This window comes from Pituophis catenifer, unplaced genomic scaffold (genome assembly GCF_029215685.1).
Source record: "Pituophis catenifer annectens isolate HBS135680 unplaced genomic scaffold, rPitCat1.0.hap2 SCAF_6, whole genome shotgun sequence".
Lineage (NCBI taxonomy): Eukaryota > Metazoa > Chordata > Lepidosauria > Squamata > Colubridae > Pituophis > Pituophis catenifer.
The window spans coordinates 21,936,928-21,954,423 of record NW_027256886.1 but is presented as its reverse complement, the minus strand read 5'-3'; the positions used below and the strand labels follow the sequence as shown (position 1 = coordinate 21,954,423).

General features: G+C 35.8%; 1 protein-coding gene across 1 annotated transcript in view; it reads right to left on the bottom strand.

Annotated features, from left to right (window-relative positions):
- The window catches only part of VEPH1 (ventricular zone expressed PH domain containing 1), a 117,123-nt gene that overhangs the window by 65,653 nt on the left and 33,974 nt on the right, over window positions 1–17,496 (bottom strand). Inside the window, exons 4-5 of the mRNA XM_070945859.1 lie at window positions 16,376–16,542; window positions 11,114–11,323 (exon numbers count right to left, since the gene is read on the bottom strand). Of these exons, the coding sequence (XP_070801960.1) occupies window positions 11,114–11,323; window positions 16,376–16,542 (377 nt within the window). The remainder of the gene's footprint in view (window positions 1–11,113; window positions 11,324–16,375; window positions 16,543–17,496) is intronic.

Below are 17,496 nucleotides of genomic sequence, written 5' to 3'. Positions count from 1 at the left end.
CAGTCACATTTGTTTATTGGCAAATGAGGTTAGCATAAAAGCTAATTAAAATGTCTCATTTTGCTGTACTGTATAAAAATATTAGGAAACAACAGAAGAAAAAGAAGAAGGGTAACCCTAAATTCAGTCTTGGGAAATTGATTGTATTGTCATTTCATTTGAGGGGTAAAACAGTTTATTGTAAATATGAGTAAAATAATCAGGGCGTTATAAAGGCTGCTGATTTTTACTTTAGAGAAGTTATTAAACAATCGTGACATTGTGTTAAAATTCCAGCACAATGATCCTTCCAACATTAAATAAAACAGTGCTTTCACCAAAATAACAAAAATGAAGCCAACACTGCACAAAGGATCCCTTCTTTATTGCCTCTTTTTATTTGTCTTTTTAAAGGTGAGCCCAGAGTTAGAATGATTGAAGAGGCAACAAACAATGTCAATTGCCAAGGCCACATACATCTGATGAGAATTTCAAAGGATTCTGATGTGCGTTTTTCCAACATACAACAGCTGCTTGGAACAACAAAATGTCTTGGGCAAGTTCTAGGTCAGCTTACAAAAAAGATTTAAATTATATTTCAGCAGATATATTTAACTCCCTGGAGTAAATTTAGATTAAATTAGTGTTGCGTTGTTCTGTTGAAGTTAATGGGACTGGAACTGTAGTTGCAGAAATACATCTGCAGGGCACCAAGTTAGGGAATTGATTTTTTGTGTGCAGTGATTTAAATAGGATGAAGTACGGCTGAATAAATTTGGATCCAATTTTACTATCAATACAATATCAACAGTACTAGCATATTTGTATGCCCAGTAGTTGATTACTTCAAACTAGCAATGTATTATTGTTCTGTGACATAGAATAATTATTTTGTAGTATCAGCTATGGTTATTGTCTGGGTACAATGTGCTAGACAATGGTCCTTGATTTATTTTTCTCAAGAGGATTTTCTTTTAAAATAAGAGAAAAAGTCAATATGAAGAACGGCATTTAAAAATTAGCAAGATGAGGAATTAGGGTTCTCACTGCCAGTGTCCATTACCAAGGACAAAGTTTCATAACTTTCTAAAAAATATGACTGAAAATATCTGTGGTTGGTTTTTAGAGACCTTCTCAGCCTATTTCCAGGACTTAATATGTAAATTTTGGCTTCTTGCTAAAAAAAAAAAAAAAATGAGTATTTTTTATATTAATACTTGCTGTGAAAAATTATAATTGTGCTACGAGTAGAGAAAAATATTTTTTAAGGAATATTATTTCTTCTGCCTGAAAAATATAAAAGATAACAGCTCATATATTCAAGAAGATGTGGACAGGTGATGATGCAACAGTTCATTTAATTACAATGCAAAGTTATTTTAAGAGCTTCATCATCTTTAAAAAGTAAAATCATTTTTGAGTGGAACTTAAATTCTGAATATTATATCCGAATGCTGACCTGTCTTAATCCTAATTACCTTTCCGGATCAGCCAAACTTGGCCATATACTAAGGCTGGGATGGCGAACCTATAGCACACATGCCGGAAGTGGCATGTAGAGCTATCTCTCTGGGCACCAAACCATTGCCCATTGCTCTTCCAGGTTCTGGTGCGCCAGCCAGCTGGTCTTCACACGTGCGGGAGCACTCGAAATTGAAAGAGCAGTCACCCAGTATACATGTGTGCCCTGGGAAGATGATCTTATGGTTTCCGGCATGCTCATCCACACTGGCCAGCTGGTCTTCACACATGCATGCATACCAGAAACTGGAAGACCAGGTGGGTGGTGCGCATGCGTGTGGGCCAGAAACCGGAACATTTAACAAACAAATTAACAGAGTTGGAAGGGACCTTTGCAGGTCATCTAGTCCAACCCTCTGCCCATGCAGGAGACCCTACATCTGCCTCTACCTAGGATCGAACTCACAACCTCCTGATTGTGAGGCAAGAGCTCCACCTCTAGGCCACAGCAGCTGGGCATCATCTTCCTGGTGTGCACATGCTCTTCTGGATTCCGGCACACACATGCACGCTTCCGTTTTGGCACTTGGTGCCGAAAAGCTTCACCAACACCGTACTAAGGCATATACTGCAATTTTTTTTAATTTAAAAAAAAAGAAAAAAGAAAGAAAAGAAAAAAGAAAGAAGAGAGAGAGAAAGGAAGGAAGGAAGGAAGGAAGGAAGGAAGGAAGGAAGGAAGGAAGGAAGGAAGGAAGGAAGGAAGGGTCAGGTGTATGTTCCATGTGATTGTGTGTCTTAGCTAAAATCATGGAAAAAGTTTCTGAAAAGGCCAGATATCAAATTAGAAATGCAGAATATTACATTTTAAAGGTAACACTATTTCAGAAATTCTAGTAAAGATTTTTAATGACATCTTTGGAAGGGGAAAATGATCACTGCTCATAATTTCTTTAAAATGTAGAGAACCATCTTTTTTCCCCTTTGCATTCCAGAGATTAATCCAGAGATTAGCATTCATTTTATCATGCAAGATGGTATGTGAAAAAAATCTTAGTGTCAGCCACTACTATGGCTTCTTTGGGTAGGATCCATGACACCAGATAAGTCATATCACTGGACTGAAAGGCCACAAAGACATATATATGGGGAGGCAGTACAGGTACTCCTCAATTTACAAGCACAATTGAGCCCAAAATTTAGTTGCTAAGTGAGAAATTTGTTAAGTGATGTTTGCCCCATTTTATGACTTTTCTTACCACATTTGTTAAGTAAATCATTGCATTTGTTAAACTAGTAATACACTTGTTAAGTGAATCCGGCTTCCCCATTGATTTTTGTCAGAAGGTTGCAAAAAGTGATCACATGAGCATTGGATATTGCAACCGTCATAAATATGAACCAGCATCCAAATTGTCAAGCATCCAGATGTAAATCACAACCATGGGGATGCTGCAACAGTCATAAGTGCAAAAAACAGGGTTTGTGTGTATACCCTGTTTTCCCCAAATAAGACATCCCCTGATAATAAACCCAATCGGGCTTTTGAGCGCATGCACTAAAATAACCCTCCCCCGAAAATAAGCCCTCCCCAAAAATATTTAAACGCAGAGCTGGAAATCAGGTAAGACGACAAGAGGAGCCCCATCTTGCTTCACGCACCCCAAAATAATAAGACCTCCCCGAAAATAAGGCCAAGGGCTTATTTCGGAGTTCAAGAAATATAAGACAGGGTCTTATTTTCAGGGAAACACGGTATGTGTATAGTGTGACCAAAAAAATGGATGAGGAATTTCCATTAAGTCATTTTCAGACTTATTGGAGAAACTATTGGAGAAATTTTAATTTGCCGTTGCTTCTTGGTCTTATCCAGTCAAATTATGAAGATAAATACTTTTAGAGTGGCTACTTATGACTTCCAAATCAAAATGCATCGTTTAATAAGATATGAATTTGCATAAAATGCTCATGAACTAATTTATGCCTTAAAAAAAATTTAGAAACATTATTATAGCTAAAAGAAATATTTGTATCTCTCTGCAGTCAGGAAGGTTGTGATTAGTGGAGTTTGCGTGCTATTGTTCATTTTGCAATTTCAAAAATACTATTCTTTTTTGAGTTCTGAAATTATTACATAGTGCCCCAGTAGGGAGCACTCTAAAATGAGGAATGTCGTTCAACAGCCAAGTAGGAAACAGTTATCTATAAAAGAAGATGCTCTGTCACCTTAATTAATTAATTTCTTCAATATATAGTTCACTTGTTAAATTGATTAGAAGTGAAAGGCTTATAAATATTTGTTTTATTTTCTGAATTAATTGTTATTGGTATTGCGTGTGAGTACTGTATACGGCAAGCTGTTTTAAAAGAAATTATTTGCAGGAGGGTTTCTAAATGAAGACATAGTTTAATTAAAAAATATCCATGGAACAATATTTGCCACAAAAATGAAGACGGTCATGCATGGCAGAGTTATTTCACCAACTGTAGACGTGGTTTGGTTTTCATGAATTAGTGGAATGAAAATGGATTTTCATGAAAATGGTTATAATTTAAAGAGAATGTAGACCTCATTAATTCGTATAAACAAAACTTGAAAGCATTGTGGAATTGGCGCTTTCTACTTGAATTTTTGGATAACTCTTTGAAAATGATGGAAGAACATTTAACCCAAATCCCATTTCTTCCTTCTAATTCTGATACCAAGCCTGGTTTCCCAAGTGAATATGGTCCAACCATTCTTGCAGAACATTTCAGCTTGCATTAAAATTTTATATTATATATCAGTGTGATTAAACTAAAAATAATATAATATTAAAAGTACTACGATGTTTTTAAAAAGCAGACTAGTCAGAATGGTTTATCGGTTGGTCTGAAGAAAGCTTGAGATCTGATTTATTGATTGTATCAAGCTGGTATTGATTCTTTGTGACACATCGACTTTCTCCAGAATGATCTATCCTTTAGACGCTTGCACCTATTGTTCCCTGTAATTAAGTCCATCTACCTTGCTGTTAATTGTCTTTCTTTTCCCTTTCCTTCCACATTCCCCAGCATTATGGACTTCTCAAGGAAATTGGTCTTTACCAAATGTGTCCGGAATATTTGTTTTAACATGCATTTGTTAATTTTCTTGGCTCTTTATGGGGTTCTTTCCAGCATCAAAATTCAAAAACATCAATATTATTTCTATCTTGCTTCTTCAAAGTCCAGCTTTCACATTCATATAGTGTCACAAAGAAAACCATTTCCTGCATGATTTTTACCTTTGTAGGTATAGACAGGTCATGGCATCTGAATAATTTTTCCAAGGCCTTCATTGCTAAATGCTAGTAGATGCTTTTGCCTTTGGAAGTAACGAGAGACTGAAGCAAAGTAGTAAGTACTTACTACATTGGAAGTAACGAGAGACTGAAGCATCATTTACCTGATTTACTTCAGGTAAATCTTCTGCTTTCAGAGAGGAGAAACTCTCTCTCTGCCATCTTCTCTCTCCGATGATCACAAGCAAATGGAACTCTGAAAAACACCTGGATCAGATCTCCTTTCCTCCCATTTTCCTCTTCTTTTTGAGGAGGAAAACAAGCAAGGCGAACAGGGATGCTGGAAATCAGCCAACTGACTGACATCTATTCCAAATAAAACTGCTGCCTAAGATTTGGGGGAAGCCAGACAGAATCCTTGGCTTGAAATCATACTGGCAAGTTATCATGATGGGAATGTAACCAAACGAAATACTGAATGTACTGGATTAGAAATAGTATCCTGCATGACGCAAACAGTTCATTATATCCAGAGCTATAGATTCTAGGCTTTAGAGACAGAATTCGCTATAGAGAAATTGGAGGCACATACTGCACAGATGGACACAAATAAATAATTAATCCATTGGTTGATTATTTCCATTTCCTACAATGAACAGGAGCCAATCTGGAATGTTGGAAAATAATAATTTTGATTTTTTTTAGGGATAAATTAATCAACTGAACAGGGAACTTACTCTCCCAATTTATGGGCCTTGATCCAGAATGTTCTTTGCACGAATGGACATTCTTTCTTTCTATGCAGATGGTGTCTCAAATTTCTACAAGTATTATATCTAGTACCATTCCTGGAAGGAATTAAAGGGATGCAGCAGGAGGGAGATTGAAGAATCTTCACTGGGTCAATAGAAGTTTGATGCATTTTTCCAAGTCATAGTTTCCAGAGTCAGTACAATTAGAATCAATAAGGGATATTTCACACCATGTCTAAAATATATGGATGGATGTATTACCATTACTTGGTAATGGAGCCTCTGAGAACCAGGTACTTATGCACTGGAAATACAGACTAATATTTATGAATGACTATCTTTCTGGCTAGTATGTTTTATTCTTTTTTCTTTCAACTGTCATTTGAATGTTAGTTCCTGGACGCAAGGAATGCATCCTGGACATAAACTGTTTCAACTCCTACTGTCAAAATAACGCTATAGAGCACTGCACACCAGAACAACTAGACACAAGGACAGTTTTTTCCCAAATGCCATCTCTCTGCTAAACAAATAATTCCCTTAACACTGTCAAACTATTGCATTACTATTGCATTATTATTATGGAAAGTCTGCATTACTATTACTATTAATCTTCTCATCGTTCCTATCACTTATCTCCTCCCACTTATGACTGTATGACTGTAACTTGTTGCTGTAAGCTTACGATTTATATTGATTGTTTCCTAATATGATTTGATTGCTTATTTGTACTCTATGACTATAATTAAGTGTTGTACCTTATGATTCTTGACGAATGTATCTTGTCTTTTTATGTACACTGAGAGCATATGCACCAAAGACAAATTCCTTGTGTGTCCAATTACACTTGGCCAATAAAGAATTCTAATCTAATCTAACCTAGTTCAGACCGACCTGATAATCATTTTAAAGCTAGCCAGTGGTGGTGCTTAAGTCACCATACTAAAAATCAGAAAATAAGCTCTGGTCTTGCATTAGACTCAAAGCCAGCTGAGTACCCATAAACTCTCTTAGGACTAGGAAGCAAGCAATGGCAAACCACTTCTGAAATCATGCCAATAAAATTGCAGAGACTTATCCAGGTAGTCACCAAGAATCCACACCTCTTCAAGGCACCCAAACAAACAAACAAAAAACCCCAAAGCAAAATACTTTAGAAAAGATAAGGAAGCCCAGAAAATAGTAAGGGATGAATCTGTTAATTTTAATTTCTTCTATATTCAAAATTTCAAAATGTTTATCTTCTTTTCCCTCTATACATGAGGGTACTGGGCATTTTGATCAGCACCATCAAAGAAACAAGTTGAACAATCTCAGCCAATTCTACCAGAAGAAGATCAGAAGCAGAAGAAAGAATAGATAGAAACACAGAAATGGTAGAGCTATAAAGAGCTTGGGAAAGACACCTTTTGTCTGTTGGTTTATTTGTCAAATTTACATGGCCACCCATTTTAACCAAACAACTCGGGACAGCTAGCAGAAACATAAATGCTATATTATATAACTGAAAAAAATACAAAAGAAACCTCACAGTTTCTTTTATAAAAGACATAGATTGAGACATTATTAAAGTGTTTCTAACAGCATAATGATAAAACATTTATACCAACCTCTACAACACTTTGACCCCAATACCTAAGGAAGAAAGCCCTTCGAAGAAGTCAGCACGATCAGATTCATTTTAGGAAGAATGTTGTTCCAGAGAGTGGACACCCTCACAGAGAAGGCATATCTTCTTGGTCCCATCAGTTTTTTTTAAAAAAAATTGATTTATATGCCGCCCTTCTCTGGAGACTCAGGGCGGCTTACAATGCGCTAAGCATTGTAAGTTGACATTGCTTCACAGAAGGAACCCGTAGCATATTCACCCTGCTGCACCTAGTAGAGATAGATGGTCTCTCAAGTAACTGTCCCCACATCATGTAGACCCTTAAAGATAAAAACCAGCACCATCTGACATCTGATAAGGAGAAAGTTTGGAAGAGGAGAGGATGAAATGAACATGGGTGGATAAAATGGAAGGAGAGAGGAAGATTTCTTTGGGTTCTGATCTATCCCTTCTTGGCAGATTTTATGAAGGAAGGGAAAGAAAGGGAAGGGTGAAGCTGTCTCCTCTTCTTAGTGCTGATAAGACTCTTGTGACAGATTAAGCACAATGGTAATCGACATTTTTGTAATGGAGAAATTGCTTTGATGTCAGAAACATTTCCAGAGAATATTAATTAGGCAGGATAAATTCTAAAGCATTTGTAAATGACAGCAGTTTAAACAGGATAACTATTATGTAAAAGCTTAAACAGAAGACCACACAGGATATTCCAAGAAACAGTACAGCAGATAAAATGTGAACACTGAAATGCAATAGAGTTTTCGTTTATTTAAACTTGCAATCAGTTCAAACAAAATTAATGGCATTAAAGGCAAAGTTTTTCTACAGCTTCTTACATAGTATAGGCACATAGTCCAGTCTATAAACTACAGAAATACCATTCCACTAACATCATCACTAAACAGCAGTTAAAACAAATAGGAGAAACAATCTTTCTTCCAGCCCTTTAGAAAAGTTTAGAAATCTCTGAAAACAAATCCAATCCAAATTAAGTACACCTAAGACCAGTGATTAGCATGGTCTCATGCAAGATGCAGTTACTGTGTGTCCATTAAAATGTGGCCTTTTCACAGAGTGGTGTTGCCCCTAAAGAAGCAGATCTATGGCTGTTCATGCAGGGCTTACAGAAGCTGTAATCAGAGAAACTTTGTCCACCTATGGCCAGATGCAACCTTACTTGGAGTGTTAGGAGCCTGGATTGATAAACCATGCTCTCATCATCACCTATCTGGACTACCACAATGCATTTTGAAGACCACTCAGAAGCTTCATTTTGTCCAAAGTACAGCAGCCCAGTTGGTAGAGGGTATTTACTGACATGAATGAATTATCCCTGTGCTGTGGGCCCTGCATTGGCTCCTTATTAATCCCCAAGTACAATTCAAAATGCTGATTTTGACTTTAAAAATCCTATACGCCAATGGTTCTTAAACTGCTTGGCCCAATAATCCATTTCCCAGTTTCAAATAATGTCAATAGTCCCACAAACAACAACAACAACTACAACAACAACAACAACTTTCTGGATTCTCAACTCAAAAACAAGCAATTACAAATTGCTCTATTATCCCCAGGATATGCCCAAAATATCTCCGTAGGGGTAATTACCTCCAGTGAAGAAGCACAACAGATGCTTTGGCATTGGGAGTACTTGCAGGACCATTTTCTCTGACCAATTTCAATCTGCCCAACTCAAGATGTCCTAGAAAAACCTACTTTTGGTTTCCATTAGGTGACGAAGATTGTAGGGTTCTGCTGCTGTACAATTTGGAATGAATCCATCCATCCATCAATCCACACATATCCCCCACCCCAAATTATAATTTAGTTCTGTAAGTAATTTAAAAAATGAAACTATTTTGTAATTATTTCAGGGAATTGAAATGACATCATCAGTTATAATATGTTGATTAGTTTTGTATAATTAAGCTTAACTAATGGATGTCTCTTCATAATGACATTTTTAATAATTTTAATTAATGGATGTAATCTGCTAAGAGTCTCCTTTAATTATGGAGGATACAAGTAAAATGAATGAATGAATGAATGAATGAATGAATGAATGAATGAATGAATGAATATTTAACTATACACACTCACTTTAAGCTTCATACGCATGGAAAGGCACTTTTATTAAAAGATCCTTCATTTTTCTGAGCTCTTAGATACTGGTTACTTCTTGCCATATTATGGACCATATCTAATACAAAACATAGTAACGTTTTACTAAATTACTTTTGTTTAGTCCTATGAAGTGGGCCTTCAAATTTGGAAGCAGGCCATTTATCAGAAAGCTGATAGCCTGACTTCTACCAATGACTATATTCTCATACAGTAAAGATTTATTACTTCATTATTTACTTACTCATCTAGTAAGATTTATTATCACATCAATCTGCAGATTAAACCATTGCAGTTCATTCTACAGAATAGTAAAAAAAAATATTATCACTCAAAGCTATATTCATGCAAACAAAAAGCAATAGTCCCAAATATTTCTAGAGACATAGTCTTAATAACAAATGCATACATTAAGCTAGAATTAAGAAGACAACAACAAACAGCAAATGCTGCTTCTACAAAGAAGATGAAGAAACATCTAATTAGCAGCTGCAGATAGATCACAGAGACTAACTACAAAGAACAGCATGATAAAGTAGCAACAATGGTACACTGGGATATCTGGGAGAAAAAAAAACCCTTTAGCTTTTAGTGTTCTAAAATGATATTGTTGATTCAAGGGTGACTTTAATGAGTTAATTCCTTAAAGCAGCCACATTTTTGAGTAGTTTGGAGAACTGGCAAATGCCACCTCTGGCTGGCCCAGAGTGGGGTGGGATGGCGATTTTGCAGTATCCTTCCCCTGGAGTGGGGTGGGAATGGAGATTTTGCAGTATCCTTCCACTGCCACACCCACCAAGCCATGCCCACCAAGCCACACCACGTCCACCAAGCCATGCCCACAGAACCGGTAGTAAAAAAATTTGTATTTCACCACTGATCTGAAGCATTTCTTCCTAAGCATTTTCAGAGTGTGCACAGCTCTAACAGCCTCTGTCAAGACATGCTTTTCCAGTAAGCAAACTGGTGAGGCTAAAAAAACAAATTGCATATCAAATTATATACAAGACACAGTTTATACACCCACACTGAGACACCCACACACACCCACACCCACAAACACTTAAACTTTATCATATAAACACATCCTAGAATAAATTATTTTGAAGGTGAAATATAGTCCTTAGTTATACCCATTGAACAAATAGAACATTTTTCATGAACATTAAAATTTAAGGTGTGGCAACCGTCATCAATAAAATTCAAGGAAAAATGTTTCATGATGTGATAGATGAAGTGACTTTCTTGTTTGAATTTGCAGTGCAGGGAAAAGCTGTAGTAAATTGAGACACGTTTTGGGAAATGCTTGCATTTAATATGTTCCACTTGTTTTCTGGCTATAATCAAGTGTGGTTCCTTCCAGTTATTTAAGGAAGGACACTGTAATTCAGCTGCGTATAATTCTTAAGAGTGAAATCTCTACACAAATGCAGTTTATAGCAACTAAAATTAATATAAGCCTTGATAAACCTAACATTTAATATCTTCATGGCAAACAAAATGCACTTAAACTAAGGATGATCTATTAACAGTACAAAGTGCTTGGCATTGCTATTGTATATAAACAGGATATAAAACTCTTAAGGAAAATTCAAGAAATGAATTGATTGCATTCTGTTTTGAATGAAAGTAATCAGGTGGCACAAACAAAAGATTTTGTTAGTTGAGGATGATATTAATTCCTTGAGAATTTAAACATGAAATAATCAGACATATAATATATGAAACCTTTTTCAAGTGCAATAATATTTCTATTGTGCATTTTTATTATTGGTTTATCATAGCATATTTTGTGGAAAATATGATGATGCTATCATTTTTAGACCTTAATGTGAGTTACCTTTGATTGGAGAGCTCTTTTAAGGAATTACGACTAATGGCTAAGAACACGGTAGAATATAAATTTCTTTTAAAAATAGAATAGCGCATACCTCATCAACTTGTCCAACAGCTCCAAAAATCTTTGCCATTTGCCCTATCAAATTAGGAAAAGTCTCCCCAGTTTCTTTCAGTACAGGCAGTAAATTGGCCAAGAGTTCTGGTTCATAATCTGATATTTCTATGAATATGTCTAGGACAATGTCGTTATAAAGAGGATCTCTTAGATGATCAATTAGAGAAGAAATACATTCTTTGAGAACCTAAAAGAAGGGTGAAACATAAATTCCAGACTGATTTTTGTAAAGAAAAATCCATCTGCTTGTAATTCTTAAATAAGTCAATTCACGTTCAATTATTCTCAACACATACTGACAGGTTACTGCTAGAAGTTATACATTATTTGATTTAGTATTTCATTATTAAGGAAATTCTTTTTAAAAAAATCCTAGTGTTTACAAGATTCTCCTCTTAAACTAATATGTTTTATTGATCTTTTTAAAAATTTCAGTTAAAGTCTCTGATGATAGATTATTGTGAAAAGGCAACAGAAATTCCCATTTTGTTAGAAATGCTTAAAATATCACAGTTGATGCCTAAAGTGAAGAATGAATTTAAGAGGCAGATTTCTAGATAATTTAAATTAGCATTTAAGTTAGCATAGCCTCTATATACAGCTAGTAGTCCTCGATTTACAACAGTTCATTTAGTGACCATTTGAAGTTACAACAGCACTGGAAAATGTCACTTATGACAGTTTTTCACACTTAACAACTGTTGCCGCATCCCCATGGTCACATGATCAAAATTCAGATGCTTGGCAACTGACTCATATTTATGACCATTGCAATGTCCTGGGGTCATGTGATCACCTTTTATGACCTGCTGGCAAGCAAAGTCAGTTGGGAAGCCAGATTCACTTAACAGTCATGTTATTAAATTAAGAATTTTAGAGATTACTTAACAACCATGGCAAGAAAAGTCATAAAATGGGGCAAAACTCACTTAACAAACTTAGCAACAGAAATTTTGGGCTCAATTATGGTCATAAGTCAAGGACTACCTGTATTGTACTGGAAAATTACATATTTAAAGCAGTTAGGCTTCAGGTCATTGACAGTCTGACAAATTATAATCACATCCCTGTAAATTAATTGAAATCAATAAAATCTAGGCACATTTTTGCAATCAAAGGAAAAAGGTGGTAATGAAGTCATACATGCATGGGTGTGATTTATGGAACTATGCTGAAATTCTGTTGTATGAATTCCCCATGTACCATTTTTGCAATATCATGATTAAAAACTGAAATTATAATCTGCATGACTCTGCAAGAATTCATCTGAACATGGTAGGAAACCAAGTTAATGAACATGCTTTTAAAAAAATCTAAATGTACAGGCTTAAATTTTCAACAAGACACAAATAATTTAAAAAGAAAATCTTGAATATCACAATAATAGTCCTGCTTGTAATTAGGACCAATTACATATACATCACTAGATAGTGACATTCACTAGTCCGTGTATAGTACAGGGGTGAAATGCTCCCGGTTCGGACCGGATCACCCGATCCGGTAGCGATGGAGGCGGGTGGTTTGGATACCCTGCCGTCCATGCCCAGCTGAGCCACGCAATCATCAGAGGCTTTTTTTTATTTTTAAAAGCATTTTTTCTACAACCTCTTTGGCTGAAAAAAATGCTTTTAAAAGTAAAAAAAAAATTCTCTGATGATCGCACGGCTCAGATGGGATCGACAGAGGCTTTTAAAAGCATTTTTTCTACAACCTCTTTGGCCGAAGAGGTTGTAAAATAAAATGCTTTTAAAAGCCTCTACCATCAGGCAACTCAGCTGGGATCGTCAGAGGTTTTTAAAAGAATTTTTTTACAACCTCTTCAGCTGAAGATTTTCCGCCCTAAATTATTGAAAGCAGTATATAGTAATATTATTCATTAATTAAACTTTTATGCTGCTCATCTCCCCTGTAAGGCAACTCTGGGCTATTTACAGATTATATTATTTGATTTTATGCTGTTAGCTTCTCTGTAATATAAAGCAATAAGTTATATTAAGTCTTCTCAATTAGGTTTATGGATGACCAGATCTGACTCTCTCTTTTAAGGTCTTGAAATGCCAGGTCACAATTTACAAAGGAAGTCTCAAAGACACTCCCCCCCCCCAGTATCTTTAACAGAAGAATGGGAGTTATGCTGAAAGTTAAAGTATATGACCTATAGTTTAAACAAAGGCTAAAATGGGTCCTGTCAGAGTGGAATTATGAAAGAAATGATAGTCCCTCCGTTGCTATATATCTTGTACACGTTCCTTCAACTGTAACTTATAAATTCCTGGAGCTCTTTTTTATTTTTTTCCAAAGACTACTGAAATGTATATATTCTATAATCTGATACTATTGTATTTTATAAGGTCTAATGTGAGGTAGCACAAACATTCTGCCTACACAACAGAACTGGCTGTACATGAAGCATGAAATGTTTGTACTCTGTTATTCTTTTCTGCTTTCTTACTTGCTTTTCTTTAATCATAAAACATCTTTATCTTTGTAGAGATACATATTGGGGGGTTGTAGAAAATAATGTCATTTAATTAGCCCAAGACTTATCTGAACCAGTCTAACTTTGAGATCCACGGAAATATCCTTTTAGAGGACATGATTCAATATGAGGGATGTGCTAACGTTGGAAGAACAGTGTGCTCTAGTGATGCTTGTGAGATCACTTGCATTATTAGACTGGGAAATTCAGGGGTTAGAATAACCCTTAGCCTCATTTTGCAAGCTTTGGAGCTCTTCCCTGCTTACTGGCTGGCCATGGAAATTCAATGGCAAAGTGTCAATTATCATCGCAGCAATTTGCACATATTGTACTTATTTATGCAAGAGTTATAATAGGTTTATTAAAGCCAAATGTATTGGGAAACGTCTTATCTTTGTGCAGTGAATATAACTTGAGGGCAGGGACATTTCCTTTTAACACTTTATTCTATACAATATTATGAATGGAGAAACTGGGTTTTTTTTATATATTTGCCAGAAAATTTGTATTAGTTTAGACTCAATAATGTTAAGCTCATAGACCATATTCCTTTGAAATAGACTTAATTTTTGATATTAAAAGAAGAATCATTTTGCTTTCTGATTGGAAGACTTCTGGTTTGTTAACCTTCCAGGGCTCTCAGCCGGTGGTGTTTTCATCACTTGATTATTCTCAGATGAATGAAACATTTTGTGCTTGAGATGACTTTTGTCTTTCTCATTCAGCACGCTCTTACTATATTGCGCACGGTGCACACGGTCACTCATGCCCTCGTCACCTCCCGCCTGGACTACTGTAATGCTCTCTACATGGGGCTCCCCTTGAAGAGCACTCAGAGGCTCCAACTGGTCCAGAATGCAGCCGCGCGGGTGATTATGGGAGTGACACGGAGCACCCATGTAACACCTCTCCTGCGTGAGCTGCACTGGCTTCCGGTGGTCTTCCAGGTGCGATTCAAGGTGTTGGTTACCATCTTTAAAGGACTCCATGGCTTAGGACCTGGGTACTTACGAGATCGCCTTCTGCTACCAATAGCCTCCCACTGACCAATACGTTCCCACAGAGAGGGAACGTCGGTCAAACTATGTCAACTGGCGACCCCCAGGGGGAGAGCCTTCTCTGTGGGGGCACCTGCCCTCTGGAATGAACTGCCCCCGGAGATACGGATGATCCCTGACCTACGTGCCTTTCGCCGTGCCCTCAAGACCTTATTGTTTCAACAAGCTGGGCTGGCCTAAATGTGAATTTTAAATGATTGCTTTAATTTTTTAATAAGACTGGGGCCAAATTATTTAATATATTTTTAAAATTTTTTTAAATTTTTTGTATATATGTGTTTTAGTGTTGGCTGTGCACCGCCCTGAGTCCCTTGGGAGAAGGGCAGTATAAAAATTTAATAAATAAATAAATACATAAATGAACATGGAGAGGGCAGTTAAAACCATACTTCTTATGTCCAGTTCCTAATCCAATAAAAAAATAGGAATTTGTGAATATATAAATGCTTTTGTATATTCCACATCAGTCTCAAAAAAGCTAATTATCTTATTATATAGAGTTCAATGTAGCAGACAAGGATGGAAAAATGGAGGTTGAAACAAAGGATAGATCTTGGTCTCCCATAAATTTATAGCATGTCATTGTGGTTAGGAATGATTCAACTTTTACTGGACATGGCATAATAAGTATTTTCCTGATGAACAATGAGTCATAGTGTGTGATCTGATGCAAATAGTTTGTGATAGTGTGTGATCTGATGTATTATATTATTATTATTATTATTATTATTATTATTATTATTATTATTATTATTATTATTATCTGCAAAATTAAAATTTTGCATTTAAGGTGTCTAATCTAAAACAAACTATACAAAAACCAGGCAGAATTATATCTGATTAGTACCTGGATGTGGGACCACCCAAAAAAAAATAAATAAAATCCAAGGTCTAAATATTAGATTGAGAAATGAAAGAAAGTCCACAAAGAAGGCAACAGTGAATATTTTTATATTGTTGCCAAGAAAATAATCTGGACGCATCAATGTATTCAGCAGGAATCTAGCTTGACTCAAAGGATATTTTGTGGTACTTTGAACTCTCAACAATCCAAGTTCTTTTTAACTCCAGCTGTACAATGGATCTTAATATTTTTATGATACTGATTTCAAGTATTTTGTTGAAATCACTAAAACAAGAAATTAAGTGGCTTCTACAAATGGCTTTTAGAGTTTGCAACTCTGGAAATTGAAGCTTTGTGTGTCCCCATTTTGGCTTCATTTCAAAAAAGTATCAATATTAAATTAAGACACCTGATTAGAGATTAATAAGCACAGCAATGAATAAATTCACTAAATAATAAATGCATAGTGAATAAATTATTCACTAGGCTAAAGTGAAGCCCAAAGAGAGGACACTCTACAATCCTGAGCATGGCTGGCTTAGGAATTCTGGGAGTTGAAGTTCACAGACTATAAAGGGGGAATAGTTTCCCACCCCTGCTCTACATTCAGCCAACTGATTCAGCCTATGCTGAACTTTCCTCTTTGGGGAGCTGATGTCTAACTGGTTTTCAAACTCAGCAAATCTTAATGCAAAGTTCATGATTGGAGAGGAAATTCTTGAAAAGTTATAGGTAGGTATTTTGGATCCTGGCCTAGTGAGAAGTTTAATTGTTCTGGGGTGTATCAAAATGACAGGCTCCTTTGACTCAAGAGCCACATGTTTTGAGTTGACCAAATATGAAATGAACAAAAATTACCTTGGGCTGCTTTTTCTTTGCAACGGTTAGCAAAAGCTGTAGAAGATGTTGCTGTTCAGATGGTTCCAGATGAGGCATCAGTCCTACCAATTCTCTCAGGTGGTTGCTTAAAGGTTCTTGTTGCTTTTCATACAAAGAAGGCAATACACGGAGCAACGTGGAATTCCCTGTGAAGAATATGGGAACAGAATCATAACAAAGAGCCTATTCTATTTTCTCTGTCAACAAGGCTTTAATTCTGAATGGTCTCAAGCTGAAGAGATAAAGCAAAACAGAACCAGGATTTTATTACCCATGGTTTCTGGGAACGATGTCTGTGGGAACTGAATGTTTGCATCAAAACATATGGCAGAACAAGAGAAAAACAGAAATCAAATATTATTTAATATGGAATGTGACTAAGTAAGGCAATATGGCTTTGCATATAAACCAAAATTATTTTTTAAATATTATTTGAATTGAGTATTAAACAATATGGTTATACTAACTGTTAAAGAACTATTTAAAAAAACCCATTATAATTTACCTATTCTCTATCCCACCTCAGCTTCAATTTAAGTAGCCTATTTTACACTTAAGCAAGCTATGCTAAAGAGAAATCTGGAAACTATATTTTATAACTATGCATTTAACACAAAGATACACTGATAACAACATAGGATACAATTGCTCAGATGCTGATAAAGTATGGAGGAGAGGTGGAGAGAATAAACAAGACAAAATAGTTTTACAATTTTGGAAGAATGTTTGACGAAGTACATGCACAAGCTGAACTGAAGCCAAATTCACAGAGAAATCTGTAACATGAAACATCATATAAGTCAGCTTTGGAATGACTGAAGTTCCATGCTGACAACATATGGAAAACATCTGCCTATCATGATATTACATGGTTTCATTCTCTAAATCTTCAAAACATACTGAAATTCTCTGTGGATTTACTTTCTAGCAAAAAAATATTCATGTTGGACTTCTGTACTTTCTATTATTTTAAACAAGGTTACTCATCCACTATAGATAGCAAAACTTCAATCTTTTTAATAGAAACATCAGTTGTTACTGCACTTTCCTTCCTAAATTCCTGGAATGCCTCCTCCCTCCCTCATATACATATGCACACA